General features: G+C 49.6%; 1 protein-coding gene across 2 annotated transcripts in view; it reads right to left on the bottom strand.

Moving 5' to 3' along the window:
- IGSF9 (immunoglobulin superfamily member 9) overlaps positions 1-14,774 on the bottom strand; it is a 123,897-nt gene that overhangs the window by 36,925 nt on the left and 72,198 nt on the right. For both annotated transcript variants that reach the window (XM_060254971.1, XM_060254979.1), the window contains one exon: positions 2,686-2,837. In XM_060254971.1, the coding sequence (XP_060110954.1) occupies positions 2,686-2,837 (152 nt within the window). The remainder of the gene's footprint in view (positions 1-2,685; positions 2,838-14,774) is intronic.

The following is a 14,774-nucleotide window of genomic DNA, read 5'->3' as shown; positions in this document are numbered from 1 at the left end:
TTGTGTTCAGCTTTGGGCACCACGTTTTAAGAAAGCTCAACATTAGGAAGAACTTCCTGACCGTTAGAGTGGTTCCTCAGTGGAACAGGCTTCCTCGGGAGGTGGTGGGCTCTCCTTCCTTGGAGAATTTTAAACAGAGGCTAGATGGCCATCTGACAGCAACGAAGATCCTGTGAACTTGGGTAGAATGTGAGAGGGAGGGCAGGAAGGGATGAGCCACTGCTTAGCTCTTGTGGCCCCTTCTTATACGCCCAGGGTTGCATCGATTGCCCCTTGGGAGTCAGAAGGGATTTTCTCCCACGTCAGATTAGCCCAGGGATCCAGGAGGTATTTTGCCTTCCTCTGGGCACAGAGCAGGGGTCACTGGGGGGAGTGGGGATGGAAGGGAGCTGTGAATCTTCTGCATTGTGCAGGAGACTGGACTAGATCAGGGGCCCTCGACCTCCGGGCCGTGGACCGGTCCTGGTCCGTGGCCTGTTAGCGACTGGGCCGCACAGGCATGGCATTCTCGGCTTCCCAGGAACAACGAGGGTCCCTTCCAGTTTCAGAGGCTGAAGGGGGATGAATCAAGATGAGTGGCCATGTCAATCTTTCCATAGCAGTAGAAAAGAGCCAGTGTCCAAAAGCATTTTAAAGACTAGCAAAAATTGTGGCAGGGGATGATGGGCTTTCATGAGTGACCGCTGACCTCTTCATTTATCAGGGGTGAGCGTTCACATGTCATTGCTCTGAAGAACTCAGCAGTGACTCTGGAAACCTCATGCCCTGCCGCAAATTTTGGAGCTACTGGATTCTTGCTTTTTTTCTACTGAAGGGGGATGGTCCCTTCCCCAATGCACAGATAAAACTCCGATCGTAGCAACGGCAATTTCCAAAGCTGCCCGCCCGTTAAGAACAATTTACGCAGGACTTTTGTTTTGTAGCAGGAACTCCTTTGCATATTAGGGCACACACCCCTGATGTAGCCAATCCTCTAAGACAGGGGTACCAAACATGCGGCCTGGGGGCCAAATCAGGCCCCTGGAGGGCTCCTATCAGGCTCATGAGCAAGTCTGCTTTCATCTCCCTCTCTCTTGCTTCCTTCTGTGTCACAGCTTGCTTTGCAAGGGTTTCTCAATTGCACAGAAGCTACAGAGCAAAGCCTCTATTTTTGCCATTGGCTGAGGCTCCTCCCTTGGGGAGAAAGCTCTGTCAATCACACAGCAGAGCTACTGAGCCAAGCCTTTCCCCCTTCTATTGGCTGAGGCTCCACTCCCTCCTAATCTCCTGGGGAGGGAGGGAAAGAGCCAGAGATTCTTTGCCCAGTTCCCTTGATCACATGGGAGGAATACAAAATCTTTAATTGTGTTTGTCTGTGTCCATAATACAAGCTTATACCTCTGCTACCTGGCATAACATTTTACGACACACATGGCCCGGCCTGACAAGGTCTCATTTATGTCAGATCCATCCTTCATAACAAATGAGTTTGACACCCCTGCTCTCAGAACTTACAGGGCTCTTCTTACAGGGCCTACTGTAAGCTCTTGGAGGATTGGCTACATAAAGGGGGTGTAGCCTAATATGCAAAGGAGCTCCTGCTACAAAAAAAAAAAGGCCCTGACTCCGCTGTCCAGCTGAAAACAGCCTTAATGCCATGAAAACAGAAGGGGAAACTCTTGTATTACTCAGCATGGCCAGCAGGGGTCAGTCTGGTCCTAAGCAAAAGAGTTTGTTCAAGAAAACATTTCTTTTTTTTAAAAAAAATTGAAAATTAATTCTCTCTCTGGTTATCCCCCTAAGGAAATCCATCTCCCCGGATTTTGGAATTGATCTCTCTGATTTCTGGGGCTGGGGCTGGCAAAGGCTGCTTTCCCCTCACAAGTAGCAGCGACAACCCATGTGATGGAAATTTGATTTGATGGGGGAAGGGATGCATCAATGGGGTTTTTTTTTTTTAGCTGCGATAGGAGATCTGACAACTTTAGAGGGATCTGGCAGAAGTATTAACTTACTTAAGCTTTTTTTCCCCTTAAGTGGTGATGGTGGGGTTCCCCCCACTCACAAAACCTCACACATCCCCCCCCCCCCGGCAAGTTTTGTGAAGGGATTTTAAGGAATGCGTAGGGGGCGTTCTAGCCATGCATGCCAAGCACAAAGGGCAGCAAGAGAAGACCAGCAGACTCTTTTCAGATGGGAGGCTGAACGTGCTATCCTAGACAGTGTTGCATCCTTCTAAATCAACAGCAATCCATGACCTTAGGAAGGGTATAATCCAGGCTTCTTTTGTAGTAGGAACTCCTTCGCATATTAGGCCACGCATCCCTGATGTAGCCAATCCTCCTGGAGCTTGCAGTAGGCCCTGCAAGAACAGCCCTGTCAGCTCTTGGGGGATTGGCTGCATCAGGGGTGCGTGGCCTAATATACAAAGGAGTTCCTGCTATAAAAAAAGCCCTGGGTATAACTCTGCTTAAGATCACGCCAGTGCAGGTGGCAAGATCAGCTGGCTTTCAAAATCTGCTCCACCATGGTGAAGTCTAGCTAGGAGCATGCTTTTCCTCTTTTACAGGGCAAGGTCCAAGATCCTGGGAAATTCTGCAACGGCTTGACAGTTCTCTTTGAAATCCCCATTCTTGCTCTGCAACGGGCCGGTGTCCGTGGTGACTTCAAGGCCCTCCGCTCCTGGACACGCCCGCCCGTTCGTACCTGCACTTTGTCTCCACCTCGTACGGCTTGGTTGTTCCTCTTCCAAGTAACGACAGGCCGAGGGTTGCCGGCTGCGGAGCAGGTGAGAGTGAGGGGCTCTCTGTCTTGCACTTCTACGAACGCTGGCGGGGTCTCCTGGAAGGCAGGCGGAGCTGAAAGAGAGCGTTACTGAAGGAGATTGAGAACAGGATCTTCTGCTCCAAGGATCCCCAAGCAGGGTGCCTGTGGATGCCATGGGACTCCCCAATACCTTTCGTGGTATCTTGATACCATTCCCATGATATCTTCACGATACCTTTCCCAAGTGTTTTGAATGGGGCTTTTTTGTAGCAGGAACTCCTTTGCATATTAGGCCACACCTCTCTGATGTAGCCAATCCACCGAGAGCTTACAGGGCTCTTAGTACAGGGCCTACTGTAAGCTCCTGGAGGATTGGCTACATCAGGGGGCGTGGCCTAATATGTAAAGGAGTTCCTGCTACAATGAAAGCCCCGGCTTTGGGGAAGCGGGAGAGGCTGAGTGGGGCTTTTGCCAATAAAGGCTTCTAAGAGGAAATTTAATAGGCTGAGCAGTTGTTGTTTTTGAAGAAGATGATGATGAAGATAAGAAGATGATATTGGATATTCCACCCTTCACTCTGAATCTCAGAGTGGCCTACAATCTCCTTTGCCTCCCTCCCCCACAACAGACACCCTGTGAGGTAGGTGGGGCTGAGGGAGCTCTGATAGATGCTGCCCTTTCAAGGACAGCTCGGCGAGAGCTATGACTGACCCAAGGCCATACCAGCAGCTGCGAGTGGGGAAACAAACCCGGTTCTCCCAGATAAGAGTCCACACACTTAACCACTACACCAAACTGTCTCTCAGGTCAGGGGTCGGCAATGCTGAGGCTCCAGTCTCTCAACCACCAACCAGAGCCTGCCGCCACCCCTGCCAGAAGAAACCGCTGCAACAGATGCTGCTCCCTTCCATGCTGCCACCCTTTCTCCCCTGGACTAAATCTTTCAGTGGCTGCTACTCCTCAGAACAGCGTCCGATTGATTTTCTAAGGTTACACTTGAAGTAAGGCAACTAGGGCCCATGGCACACATGGGGCAGGGGGGGAATGCATTGCCACGGCCCTACAAGATGGAGCACCAGTGTGCAATTGATAAATAATAAACCGCCTTTGCACATGCCCAGATTGTAAGCCACAGCTGTCTCTCCCCCTAAGCCCCACCACATCAGTGTCACTCATCTGTGCAGGGCCTTCTGCAGGGGCCACCTGCAAATGGGCAACCACTGCCTGTGCACATGCCTTCTCTGTGGTGGCCCCCATGTTGTGGAACAGTCCATCTGGAGAAGTCAGGAAGGCTTCCCTTCTCCTGGCTGTCCGTAAGCTAGGCAAAGCTGAACTATTCAAGATGGCTTTTCTATGCAGGCAACAGGGCACCACTCTATATGAAGTTACTTGGATAAATTATTAGGGACTGGTCTATACTATTGTGCACAGTTTGCTGTGATTTGAGTCTTACAGTGTAGTCTTATATAATTTAAAATGGCATGTTAACAGTTAACACTTTAGGGTTTGTAGAATCTTTCGGAATCAAGTGCCGTGTTCTACTGGAGAAAGTTTTTCTTTCCAGACGTTTCGTTCTCAGCTGTGGAGAACATCCTCAGTGGCGTTGCAGCTGGAGCAGGCGCTCAGACCTTCTTGGCTGCTGTGCATTGAGATGTCAATGCGCAGCAGCCAAGAAGGTCTGAGCGCCTGCTCCGGCTGCAACGCCACTGAGGATGTTCTCCGCAGCTGAGAACGAAACATCTGGAAGGAAAACTTTCTCCAGTAGAACATGGCACTTGATCCCGAAAGATTCTACAAACCCTAATGATGTTACCAGCTGTGAAAACCTGAAATCTTAGTTAACACTTTGCTTAAGTTGTGTTTCTTTAAATTTCTGTTTGGTTCTACAACCCCAATTCTATTGCATTGTTCACAGAGCAGGAAGAGGCTGCTTGCTGCATCTCTGCCTGAGTTGCTGCTCCACGCACAACTGCTTCACACTGACCACGGCTTGGATAAATAGTTCTGCTGGATGTTTCTCAGTCACATGCAATTCAAGCACTCAACAATCCCTTCTAGTCCTGAGATGCAGCCAATGATCTGCCTGCGGAAGAGACTGTCCATTGTCTCTCTGCACCAGTCCCTGATCTGGCCTTCTCCTGATCAGAAAGCAGCATAAGCACCAAGGCAGAACACGCAGGCAGTACTCCAGTCCACCGGGGCCACTCGCAATTTCAGGCACATTGCTGGCCCACCCACCCTGACATCATTCCGAATGTGCCTCTTTCTAATGCCAACACAATTTGAGAAATGAACCTTTGAGTGCAAGAGGGACACATAACTCACATACTTTGATTGTCAGAAAATTGAGACGAGCCAGCGGGCGCCATGCTGGGAAATATAATAAAAATAAAACCACCTCCCCCAACACCCAGACTGTGACCCCCTAGAAATACCCCTTCTGCTCAACGTCTCAGCCCAGGGTGGAGCAGTGACTGCATTTGTGATCATCTGTTCAAGCAATTGATTACAAGCCAGGGAGACGGCAGAGAAACAGAAGGGAGATTAGGAGGCAAAGAACAAGGTGGTCTGAAGAGGAACTGAGCAGATGGAGAGGGAGCTGCTGGAAACTGCGGGGCAGCCGGAACATCTAGGGCAAGGGGGCGTGCTTCTACCCGGAACAGGCTGCAGAGCCTGATGGGAGATGGTTTCCTTTAAGGCTCTGGGCAGGCACAGGGGGCCAGAAATGCTGCAGGGAGAAGGCTGTGCCAGGTTCAAAGGCCGCACTCCTGGCGCTTATACTAATCTCCCGACCCATCCGGAAGCTTCCCGTTGTCTACAGATCAAAAGCGCTGTCTAAACTCACTTTCCTAGTCCCTGCAGTCTGAAAAATAGTTTCCAAAGGGGAACGCGCACAATCTAAGGCAGCTCACAAGGTGGCATGGTGACTTCAATACTGTTTTGGCATAAAGCTGAATTTTTTTCTTATTCTACGCGGTGGGGGGCAATTTGCTCCCCCCCACTCCGACCCAGTAGTAGTTTGTATTAATTTTGAACTGTTGGCTTTCAAGTTTTCTTTTACTTTACAAAAGCTGGGCAGAAAAGCACGTGAGGTGGACAGAAGGGGAAAATTCTTTATACCAAGAGTGATGAAATTGCGGCATTTGCTGCCAGAGGACCCAGTGATGGCTACAGGCATAGATGACATTAAAAGGTCATTAGACAGATTTGTGGAGGACAGGTCCATCAGTGGCCACCAATGTCCCTTCTAAGCTGTGGAGTCTTGCGAGCAAAAATTCTACTTTGTGAGCTACTGGCATTAAAATTGTGAGCGACTGCATCGATTCGTTTGCTCTGGGGCTACCGGCATTAAAGTTGTGAGCTGCTGGCATTAAAGTTGTGAGCTGCTTCATAAATTAGTTTGCTCTGGCGTCATCCCTCCTGAGCTGAGACAAAAATGTGTGAGCTAGCTCACACTAACTCAGCTTAGAGGGAACACGGGTGGCCACTAGTCGCGGTAACCGAGGGGAATCTCCACATTCAGAGGCGGTAAACCTCTGAATCCCAAAGCCAGGAGGCAACAACAGGGGAAGGCCTCAGCCTTTATACATTTTTTTTTTTTTAGCCTTCCAAAGTAGTAACTGGCTGGCCACTGTGTGAGACAGGATACTGGACGAGATGGATTATTGGTCTGATCCAGCAGAGCTTTTCTTAGGTTCTTACTAGGGGATTAGATAGATTCATGGAGGATAAGTCTATCAGTGGCTACTAGCCTGCAGCCACTGTGGCCGGATCTGCCTGTCCCGCATTGGTCTTGTCAGCCGCCAGCGAGCCTGCAGCAGACGTGGACTACTGCACCCTTCTTAAATCTTCGTTCGCGAAGTCAAGCCGAGAGAGAGCCATGGTGACTGGGGGGAACCTCCACATTCAGAGGAAGTCAGTTTCTGAATCCCAATGCCAGAGGTAGCATCAGGGGAAGGTCTCTGACTCTGTGCCCTGTTGATTGGCATTCCATAGTAGTAACCAGGGGTGGAATTCTGCCAGGAGCTCCTTTGCATATTAGGCCGCACACTCCTGATGTAGCCAATCCTCCAGGAGCTTACAAGGCTCTTTTTTGTAAGCTCTTGGAGGATTGGCTACATCAGGGGATGTGGCCTAATATGCAAGGAGCTCCTGCTAGAATTCCACCCCTGGTAGTAGCTGATTGGCTCCTGTGTGAGACAGGATGCTGGACTTGATAGACCACTGGTTTGATCCAGCAGGGCTCTTCTTATGTTATGTCAGGGTCCAGATTTAGCTGCTGCATCAAATAGGGTTGCCAGCCTCCAGGTGGGGCCTGGAGACCTTCCGTTTTTACAACTGATCTCCAGCTGGCAGAGATCAGCTCCCCTGGAGAATATAATAAACACAACCGGAACTGGCGTGAAAGTACTGTCACAAGCGGAACACTAAGGGATTAAAGGCTTCACCCATGTCTTCATCAAGTCCAACTTTCTAAGACTGTTGAGAGACTTTGTGGAAAAATTTCAGGTACGGAATGTTTAGTGTTCCTTAGTTTTGTTGTGTCTAAATTTCACTAAAACGCTTTGCATGGATGTTTCATTGCTTCTGGAGGTTACTATAGATAGCTTACCCCTGGAGAATATGGCTGATTTGAAGGGTGGACTCTATGGCACTGGACCATGCTGAGGTCTCTCCTCTCCCCAAACTCCACCCCCTCCCAGACCCACCCTCAAAGTCTCCAGGTATTTTCCAATCCAGACCTGGCAAGCCAAAAGTTACATATATGTATAAAATCCTACCCCTCTTCCCTAAGGTTTTGACGGGGCTCAAGCGGTTCTTCTCTGTCTAATCCAAACAATGACCTTGTGATGCAGGTCAGGCTGAGAGAGGACAACTGGATCAAGGTCACCCAGTGAGCTAAGCAGCGATATAAACCTGTGTGCTGTTGGAAACCAAATATAAGACCTTGGCGGATCCTTATTAAGAACATAGGAGAAGCCATGTTGAATCAGGCCAACGCTCTGTGTCACACAGTGGCCAAAGCCCAGGTGTCATCAAGAAGTCCACCAGTGGGGTCAGAACTTCAGAAGCCTTCCCACTGTTACCCCCCAAGCACCAAGAACACAGAGCATCACTGCCTCAGGCATAAGAGCGTAAGAGAAGCCATGCTGGATCAGGTCAATGACCATTCAGTCCAACACTCTGTGTCACACAGTGGCCAAAACCCAGGTGCCATCAGGAGGTCCATCAGTGGGGCCAGGACACTAGAAGCCCTCCCACTGTTGCCCCCACCCAGCACCAAGAATACAGAGCATCACTGTCCCAGGCAGAGAGGTCCATCTGTACATTGTGGCTGATAGCTACTGAGGGATGACATGATACCAGATTTATAAAATTATGCATGGGTTCAGAAGGTAGAGAAAGAATAGAGCCACCACATAGTCAGAAGAAAGTTAGTTATGATCCCGCCTATACTGAACTTTGAGTAGCACCATGAAATGTATTTTAATTGTTGATTGTTAATTTTTATTAACAATCAACAATCTTAAATTGTAATTTTAAATTACGTTTTGATTGCCCTGAGCCAGTTTGTGGAGGGGCGGGATAGAAAACGAAAGTAATAAATGAAAAATAAATATTTTTCTCCATTTCTCACAAGAACTCAAAAGCACTCAAGGAAAAAAGCTCTGCTCTACATGTTTATCCAGTCCCTCTTGAAGCTGTCTATGCTTGTAGCTGCCACCAGTTCCTGCGGCAGTGAGTTCCATGAGTTAATTACTCTTTGAGTGAAGCAGGGCTTCCTTTTACCCGTTCTAAGCATACTGCTAATTAATTTCACCGAGTGTTCATGAGTTCTTGTGAGAAATGGAGAAAAGTACTTTTTTCTCTATCCCATGCATAATTTTGTAAATCTCTATCATGTCATCCATCAATTGTTTCTTCAAGCTTAAAAAGTCCTAACCTCTTTAACCTTTCTTCATAGGGAAGGAGTTCCATCCCCTTAACCATTTTGGATGCCCTTTTCTGCACCTTTTCCAATGCTATATCTTTTTGAGGTACAGCGATCAGAACTGTACACGATATTCCAAAAGAGGCTGCACCATAGATTTATACAGGGGCATTACTGGCTGATTTGTTTTCAGTCCCCTTCTTAATAATCCCCAGCGCAGCATTTGATCTTTTTTATTGCAGTCGCACATTGAGTTGACATCTTCAGGGAGTTATCTGCCATGACTTCAAGATCTCTCTCCTGGTCAGTTACTGCCAGTTCACACCCCATCAACGTATATTTATAGTCAGGATTTGGGGCTCAAACGTCCATTACTTTGCACTTGCCCGCACTGAACCTCATCTGCCATGTTGACACCCACCTCTCCAGCCTTGACAGATCTCACTGGAGTGCCTCACGGTCCTCCCCGGTTCTCACTGCCATGAACAACGTAGTGTCATCTGCAAATTTAGCCACTTCACTTATTCTCAACTCCAACTTATTCTCAACTTCAAATCAGTTGGTGTAGAGCCAGTTGGTGTAGAGCCAGTTTGGTGTAGTGGTTAAGTGTGTGGACTCTTATCTGGGAGAACCGGTTTGATTCCCCACTCCTCCACTTGCACCTGCTGGAATGGCCTTGGGTTAGCCATAGCCCTGGCAGAGGTTGTCCTTGAAAGGGCAGCTGCTGTAAGAGCTCTCTTAGCCCCACCCACCTCACAGGGTGTCTGTTGTGGGGGAGGAAGGTAAAGGAGATTGTTAGCCGCTCTGAGACTCTTCGGAGTGGAGGGGGGATATAAATCCAATATCTTCATCTACCTTACAGGGTGTCTGTTGTGGGGGAGGAAGGGAAAGGAGATTGTGAGCCGCTCTGAGACTCTTCGGAGTGGAGGGGGGATATAAATCCAATATCTTCATCTACCTCACAGGGTGTCTGTTGTGGGGAAGGAAGGGAAAGGAGATTGTGAGCCGCTCTGAGACGCTTCGGAGTGGAGGGCGGGATATAAATCCAATATCTTCATCTACCTCACAGGGTGTCTGTTGTGGGGGAGGAAGGGAAAGGAGATTGTGAGCTGCTCTGAGACTCTTCAGAGTGGAGGGGGGATATAAATCCAATATCTTCATCTACCTCACAGGGTGTCTGTTGTGGGGGAGGAAGGGAAAGGAGATTGTGAGCCGCTCTGAGACTCTTCGGAGTGGAGGGCGGGATATAAATCCAATATCTTCATCTACCTCACAGGGTGTCTGTTGTGGGGGAGGAAGGGAAAGGAGATTGTGAGCCGCTCTGAGACTCTTCAGAGTGGAGGGGGGATATAAATCCAATATCTTCATCTACCTCACAGGGTGTCTGTTGTGGGGGAGGAAGGGAAAGGAGATTGTGAGCCGCTCTGAGACTCTTCGGAGTGGAGGGCGGGATATAAATCCAACATCTTCATCTACCTCACAGGGTGTCTGTTGTGGGGGAGGAAGGGAAAGGAGATTGTGAGCCGCTCTGAGACTCTTCGGAGTGGAGGGCGGGATATAAATCCAATATCTTCATCTACCTCACAGGGTGTCTGTTGTGGGGGAGGAAGGTAAAGGAGATTGTGAGCCGCTCTGAGACTCTTCGGAGTGGAGGGAGGGATATAAATCCAATATCTTCATCTACCTCACAGGGTGTCTGTTGTGGGGGAGGAAGGTAAAGGAGATTGTGAGCCGCTCTGAAACTCTTCAGAGTGGAGGGCGGGATATAAATCCAATATCTTCTTCTTCTTCCAAATCATTTAGAGCCAGTTTGGTGTAGTGGTTAAGTGCGTGGACTCTTATTTGGGAGAACCAGGTTTGATTCCCCACTTCTCCGCTTACAGCTGCTGTAATGGCCTTGGGTCAGCCAGGGCTCTCGTAGGAGTTGTCCTTGAAAGGGCAGCTGCTGTGAGAACTCACAGGATATTGTAAACCGCTCTGAGTCTCTGATTCACAGAGAAGGGTGGGTTATAAATCTGCAGTCGTCGTCGTCTTCTTATGAACAAGTTAAAAAGCGCCAGACCTAGTGCCGAACCCTGCAGTGCTCTACTGCTTACCACCTTCCACTGCGAAAACTGCCTGTTTATACTGTTTCCTGTTAATTAACCAGTTTTTAATCCACATGAGGACTTATGCTCTGATCTGATGACTGCTGAGTTTACTTAGCCTTTGATGAGGAGCTTTATCAAAAGCTTTCAGGAGGTCTAGGTAAACATCTACTGGGTCACCCTTGGCCACATGTTTATTCACCCCCTCAAAGAACTCTAAAAGGTTACTGAGACAAGATCTTCCCTTATAGAATCCATGCTGATTCTTCCTCGATAGATGTCGTTCTATCTTTAGCAATAGATTCCACCAACTTACCCCGTATCAACTTTAAATTGACTGGCCTGTAATTTCCCTCAACTCCTCTGGAACCTTTTTAAAGATGGGGGGTTACGCTAGACACCTTCCAGTCCTCAGGTATGGAGGCGGAGTTTAGCGATACATTGCATATTTTTGTCAGGAGATTCACAATTTCACATTTGAATTCTTTCAGAACTCATGGATGCATGCCATCTGGACCTGGTGATCGGTTAGTTTTTAATTAACACATGGAATTCACTGCCACAGGAGGTGGTGGAAGCTACAAACATAGACAGTTTGAAGAGGGGATTGGAGAAACATATGGAGCTGGGGTCCATCAGTGGCTCTTAGCCACAGCGTATTGCTGGAACTCTGTCTGGGGCACTGATGCTCTGTATTCTTGGTGCTTGGGGCAGCAACAGTGGCAGGGCTCCTAGTGTCCTGGCCCCACTGGTGGACCTCCTGAGGATACCTGGATTTTTTGGCCACTTTGTGACAGAGTGTTGGACTGGATGGGCCACTGGTCTGATCCAAAATGGCTTCTCTTGTGTTCTTAGACTATCCATCAGGTAAGGACATGAACATATGAACATATGAAGCTGCCTTATACTGAATCAGACCTTCGGTCCATCAAAGTCAGTATTGTCTTCTCAGATTGGCAGCGGCTCTCCAGGGTCTCAAGCTGAGGTTTTTCACACCTATTTGCCTGGACCCTTTTTTGGAGATGCCAGGGATTGAACCTGGGACCTTCTGCTTCCCAAGCAGATGCTCTACCACTGATCCACCGTCCCTCCCCAAGAGAGGACCTCCTCTCTTATCACGTCAATTCAACACACCCCTCCTGAAATTGCAGGTTCTGAGGTGGGCAAACATTTCCCATCTTCCAGAGTGAAAACAGAGGCAAAAATGTATTCAGCTTCTCTGCCATTTCCTTGTCATCCTTTAGCAAACCTTTCACCTCTTCATCATCCAAGCACCCCTCTGCCTTTCTGGCTAGTTTTCTGCTTCTATTTGAAGAAATTTTTATTGTTGGTCTTTATGTCTTTTGGAATACATTCGTCATAATAATTTTTTGCCTGTCTGATCACTGACTTGCATTTTTGCCAAAGCCTGTGCTCCCTTTTATGCACCTCACTGTTTAACGGATTTTTTCTTACCTTTTACTGCTTCCAATAATTTGTTGGTTAATCATGCAGGCCTTTTAAAAATACCTCTATTTGTACCTTTCCTATCCTGCGGTATGCATTTTATATGAGCTTCCAGAATTGTAGTTTTAAATATTCTCCAAGTTTCCTAAAGGGATCTGACCTCCTTACCTTTCCTTTCAGTTTCTTCTTTGCAAGCTCCCTCATTTGAGAGACGTTACCCAGAGAGCCAGTTTGGTGCAGTGGTTAAGTGTGCGGACTCTAATCTGGGAGAACCGGGTTTGATTCCCCACTCCTCCACTTGCACCTGCTGGAATGGCCTTGGGTCAGCCGTAGCTCTTGCAGAGTTGTCCTTGAAAGGGCAGCTTCTGGGAGAGCTCTCTCCAGCCCCACCTACCTCACAGGGTGTTGTTGTTGGGGAGGAAGGTAAAGGAGATTGTGAGCCGCTCTGAGATTCAGAGTGGAGGGTGGGATACTTCCTTAGAACTGATAAAAGGAAGTACCGTATTTTTCGCTCCATAAGACGCACCTGAGCATAAGACGCACCTAGTTTGTAGAGCCGTTTGTGTGAATTTAGAGGCATTTGTGTGAATTTTTTGCAGTATTCGCTCCTTAAGACGCACACACTTTTCCCTCCACTTTTTTTTGGGGGGGGAAGTGAGTCTTATGGTGCAAAAAATACGGGTGATTAACACATGGAATTCACTGCCACAGGAGGTGGTGGTGGCTGTAAGCATAGACAGATTCAAGAGGGGATTGGATAAACATATGGAACAGAGGTCCACCAGTGGTTATTTTTGTTGTTCTTCAGTCGCACAATCGAGTCCGATTCTTTGCGACCCCATGGACCAAGTCATGCCAGGCCCTCTTGTTGTCACGAGCTGGGGCCAGGCCAGGCGAAGTCCAGGGGCAGTCCAAGGTCTGTAACCGGTGAGCAAGAGTGTCCAAGGTGCCAAAGCCAAATCGTTGTCCAGGTATCGTAGGTCAGAGGTTCAGAAGCCGTAGTCAGGGGGTCCAGAAGTCAAGCCAAGGTCAGGAGGTCCAAAGTCAAAAGCCGAAGTGGATGCTAGGACGTCAGGTAGATGACTAGTTGCTTCCACAAAGCCTCCTCCCAAAGCCTACAGCTATATAGCCCTCTGCTGGCTGTTGCCCATTTGGGCTAATTGCTGGCTCAGAGAGGCAGCCAGGATCCTGTTGCAACTCAAGCATCCTTGCTCTTAGAAGGGCCAGAATCCTCTCAAAACTCAGGGCTCAGGGAGCGTCTTGCTTGTGAGCGTGCCGCCCTCCTCCGATCCCTGAGGTCCTGACGGAGGCGGTCACGCACACGCGCCACCCGAGAGGGCGAGGCAGGGGGGCTGGGATCTTCTCCAGCAGGAGGCAGGGGCACTGGTGCAGGTGGCAGGGGCACAGTTTCTGCTGCAGGCTCAACTTCCTCTACAGGGTCCCCAGCACCCATGACACTATCCCCCCCCCCAGGGCCCCCCTCCGTCGAGGGGCCTGGGAGGTCGGGGTGGTCGTTGTGGAACCGTTGCACCAAGTCTGGGGCATGAAGATTGTCCACGGGCTCCCAAGACCGGTCTTCTGGGCCGTATCCCTCCCAGTCCACAAGGTACTGGAGGCCTCCACGATGGTACCGGGAGTCCAGGATCTGGCGCACCTCGTATTCTTCTTCATCATCCACCAACACTGGTGGTGGTGGCGGTGGAGAAGGAGGCCGAGCTGGGTCAGGGCGTGCAGCTGGAACAAGGAGGGAGCGATGGAACACGGGGTGAATGCGGAGGTGGGGTGGCAACTGGAGCCTGAAGGCGACGGGGTTTATTTGTTCTAAGACAGGGTAGGGTCCAATGAACCGCGCATCCAGCTTGTGAGACCGACCAGGCCGGCGCAGGTAGCGAGTTGAGAGCCACACCTGATCCCCCGGCTGGATTGGGGGGCCTTCCTGCCTCTTCCGGTCCGCAGCTAGTTTATAGGTTTCCTTGGCCCGCTGTAGCTGCTCTCGGAGCAAGTCTTGGCTGGCGCGGAGTTCTTGCAGGTAGGCCTCAACGGCGGGGACATTCGTGGGTGGCAGGATCGCCGGGAAGAACCGAGGGTGGTACCCGTAGGTTGCAGCAAACGGGGTCATTTGGGTGGAGGAATGGACCGTGTTGTTGTATGCAAATTCCGCTAGAGGCAACAGAGTGATCCAGTCGTCCTGCTGGTAGCAGGTGTAACAGCGGAGATATTGCTCTAGCGTGGCATTGGTGCGCTCTGTCTGACCATCTGTCTGTGGGTGGTAAGCTGAGGACAGGTGCACTCGAGTCCCCAGGCTGGAATGGAGGGCTTGCCAGAACTGAGAGGAGAACTGGGGGCCCCGGTCTGAGATCAGGTGGGCTGGGAGTCCGTGCAGACGAAAGATGTGTTGCAGGTAGAGCTGGGCTGTCTCCTGAGCTGTGGGAAGTTTCGGGCACGGAATGAAGTGGGCCATCTTGGTAAATAGGTCGACGACCACCAAGATGCACGTCTGACCCTTGGATCGTGGAAGTTCCGTGATGAAGTCCATCGAGATGGTATCCCAGGGTCCTGAGGGT

This window comes from Heteronotia binoei, chromosome 1, assembly GCF_032191835.1.
Source record: "Heteronotia binoei isolate CCM8104 ecotype False Entrance Well chromosome 1, APGP_CSIRO_Hbin_v1, whole genome shotgun sequence".
Classification (NCBI taxonomy): domain Eukaryota; kingdom Metazoa; phylum Chordata; class Lepidosauria; order Squamata; family Gekkonidae; genus Heteronotia; species Heteronotia binoei.
Note: the sequence above shows the minus strand (reverse complement) of the source record. Positions and strands in the feature narration are given on the sequence as shown.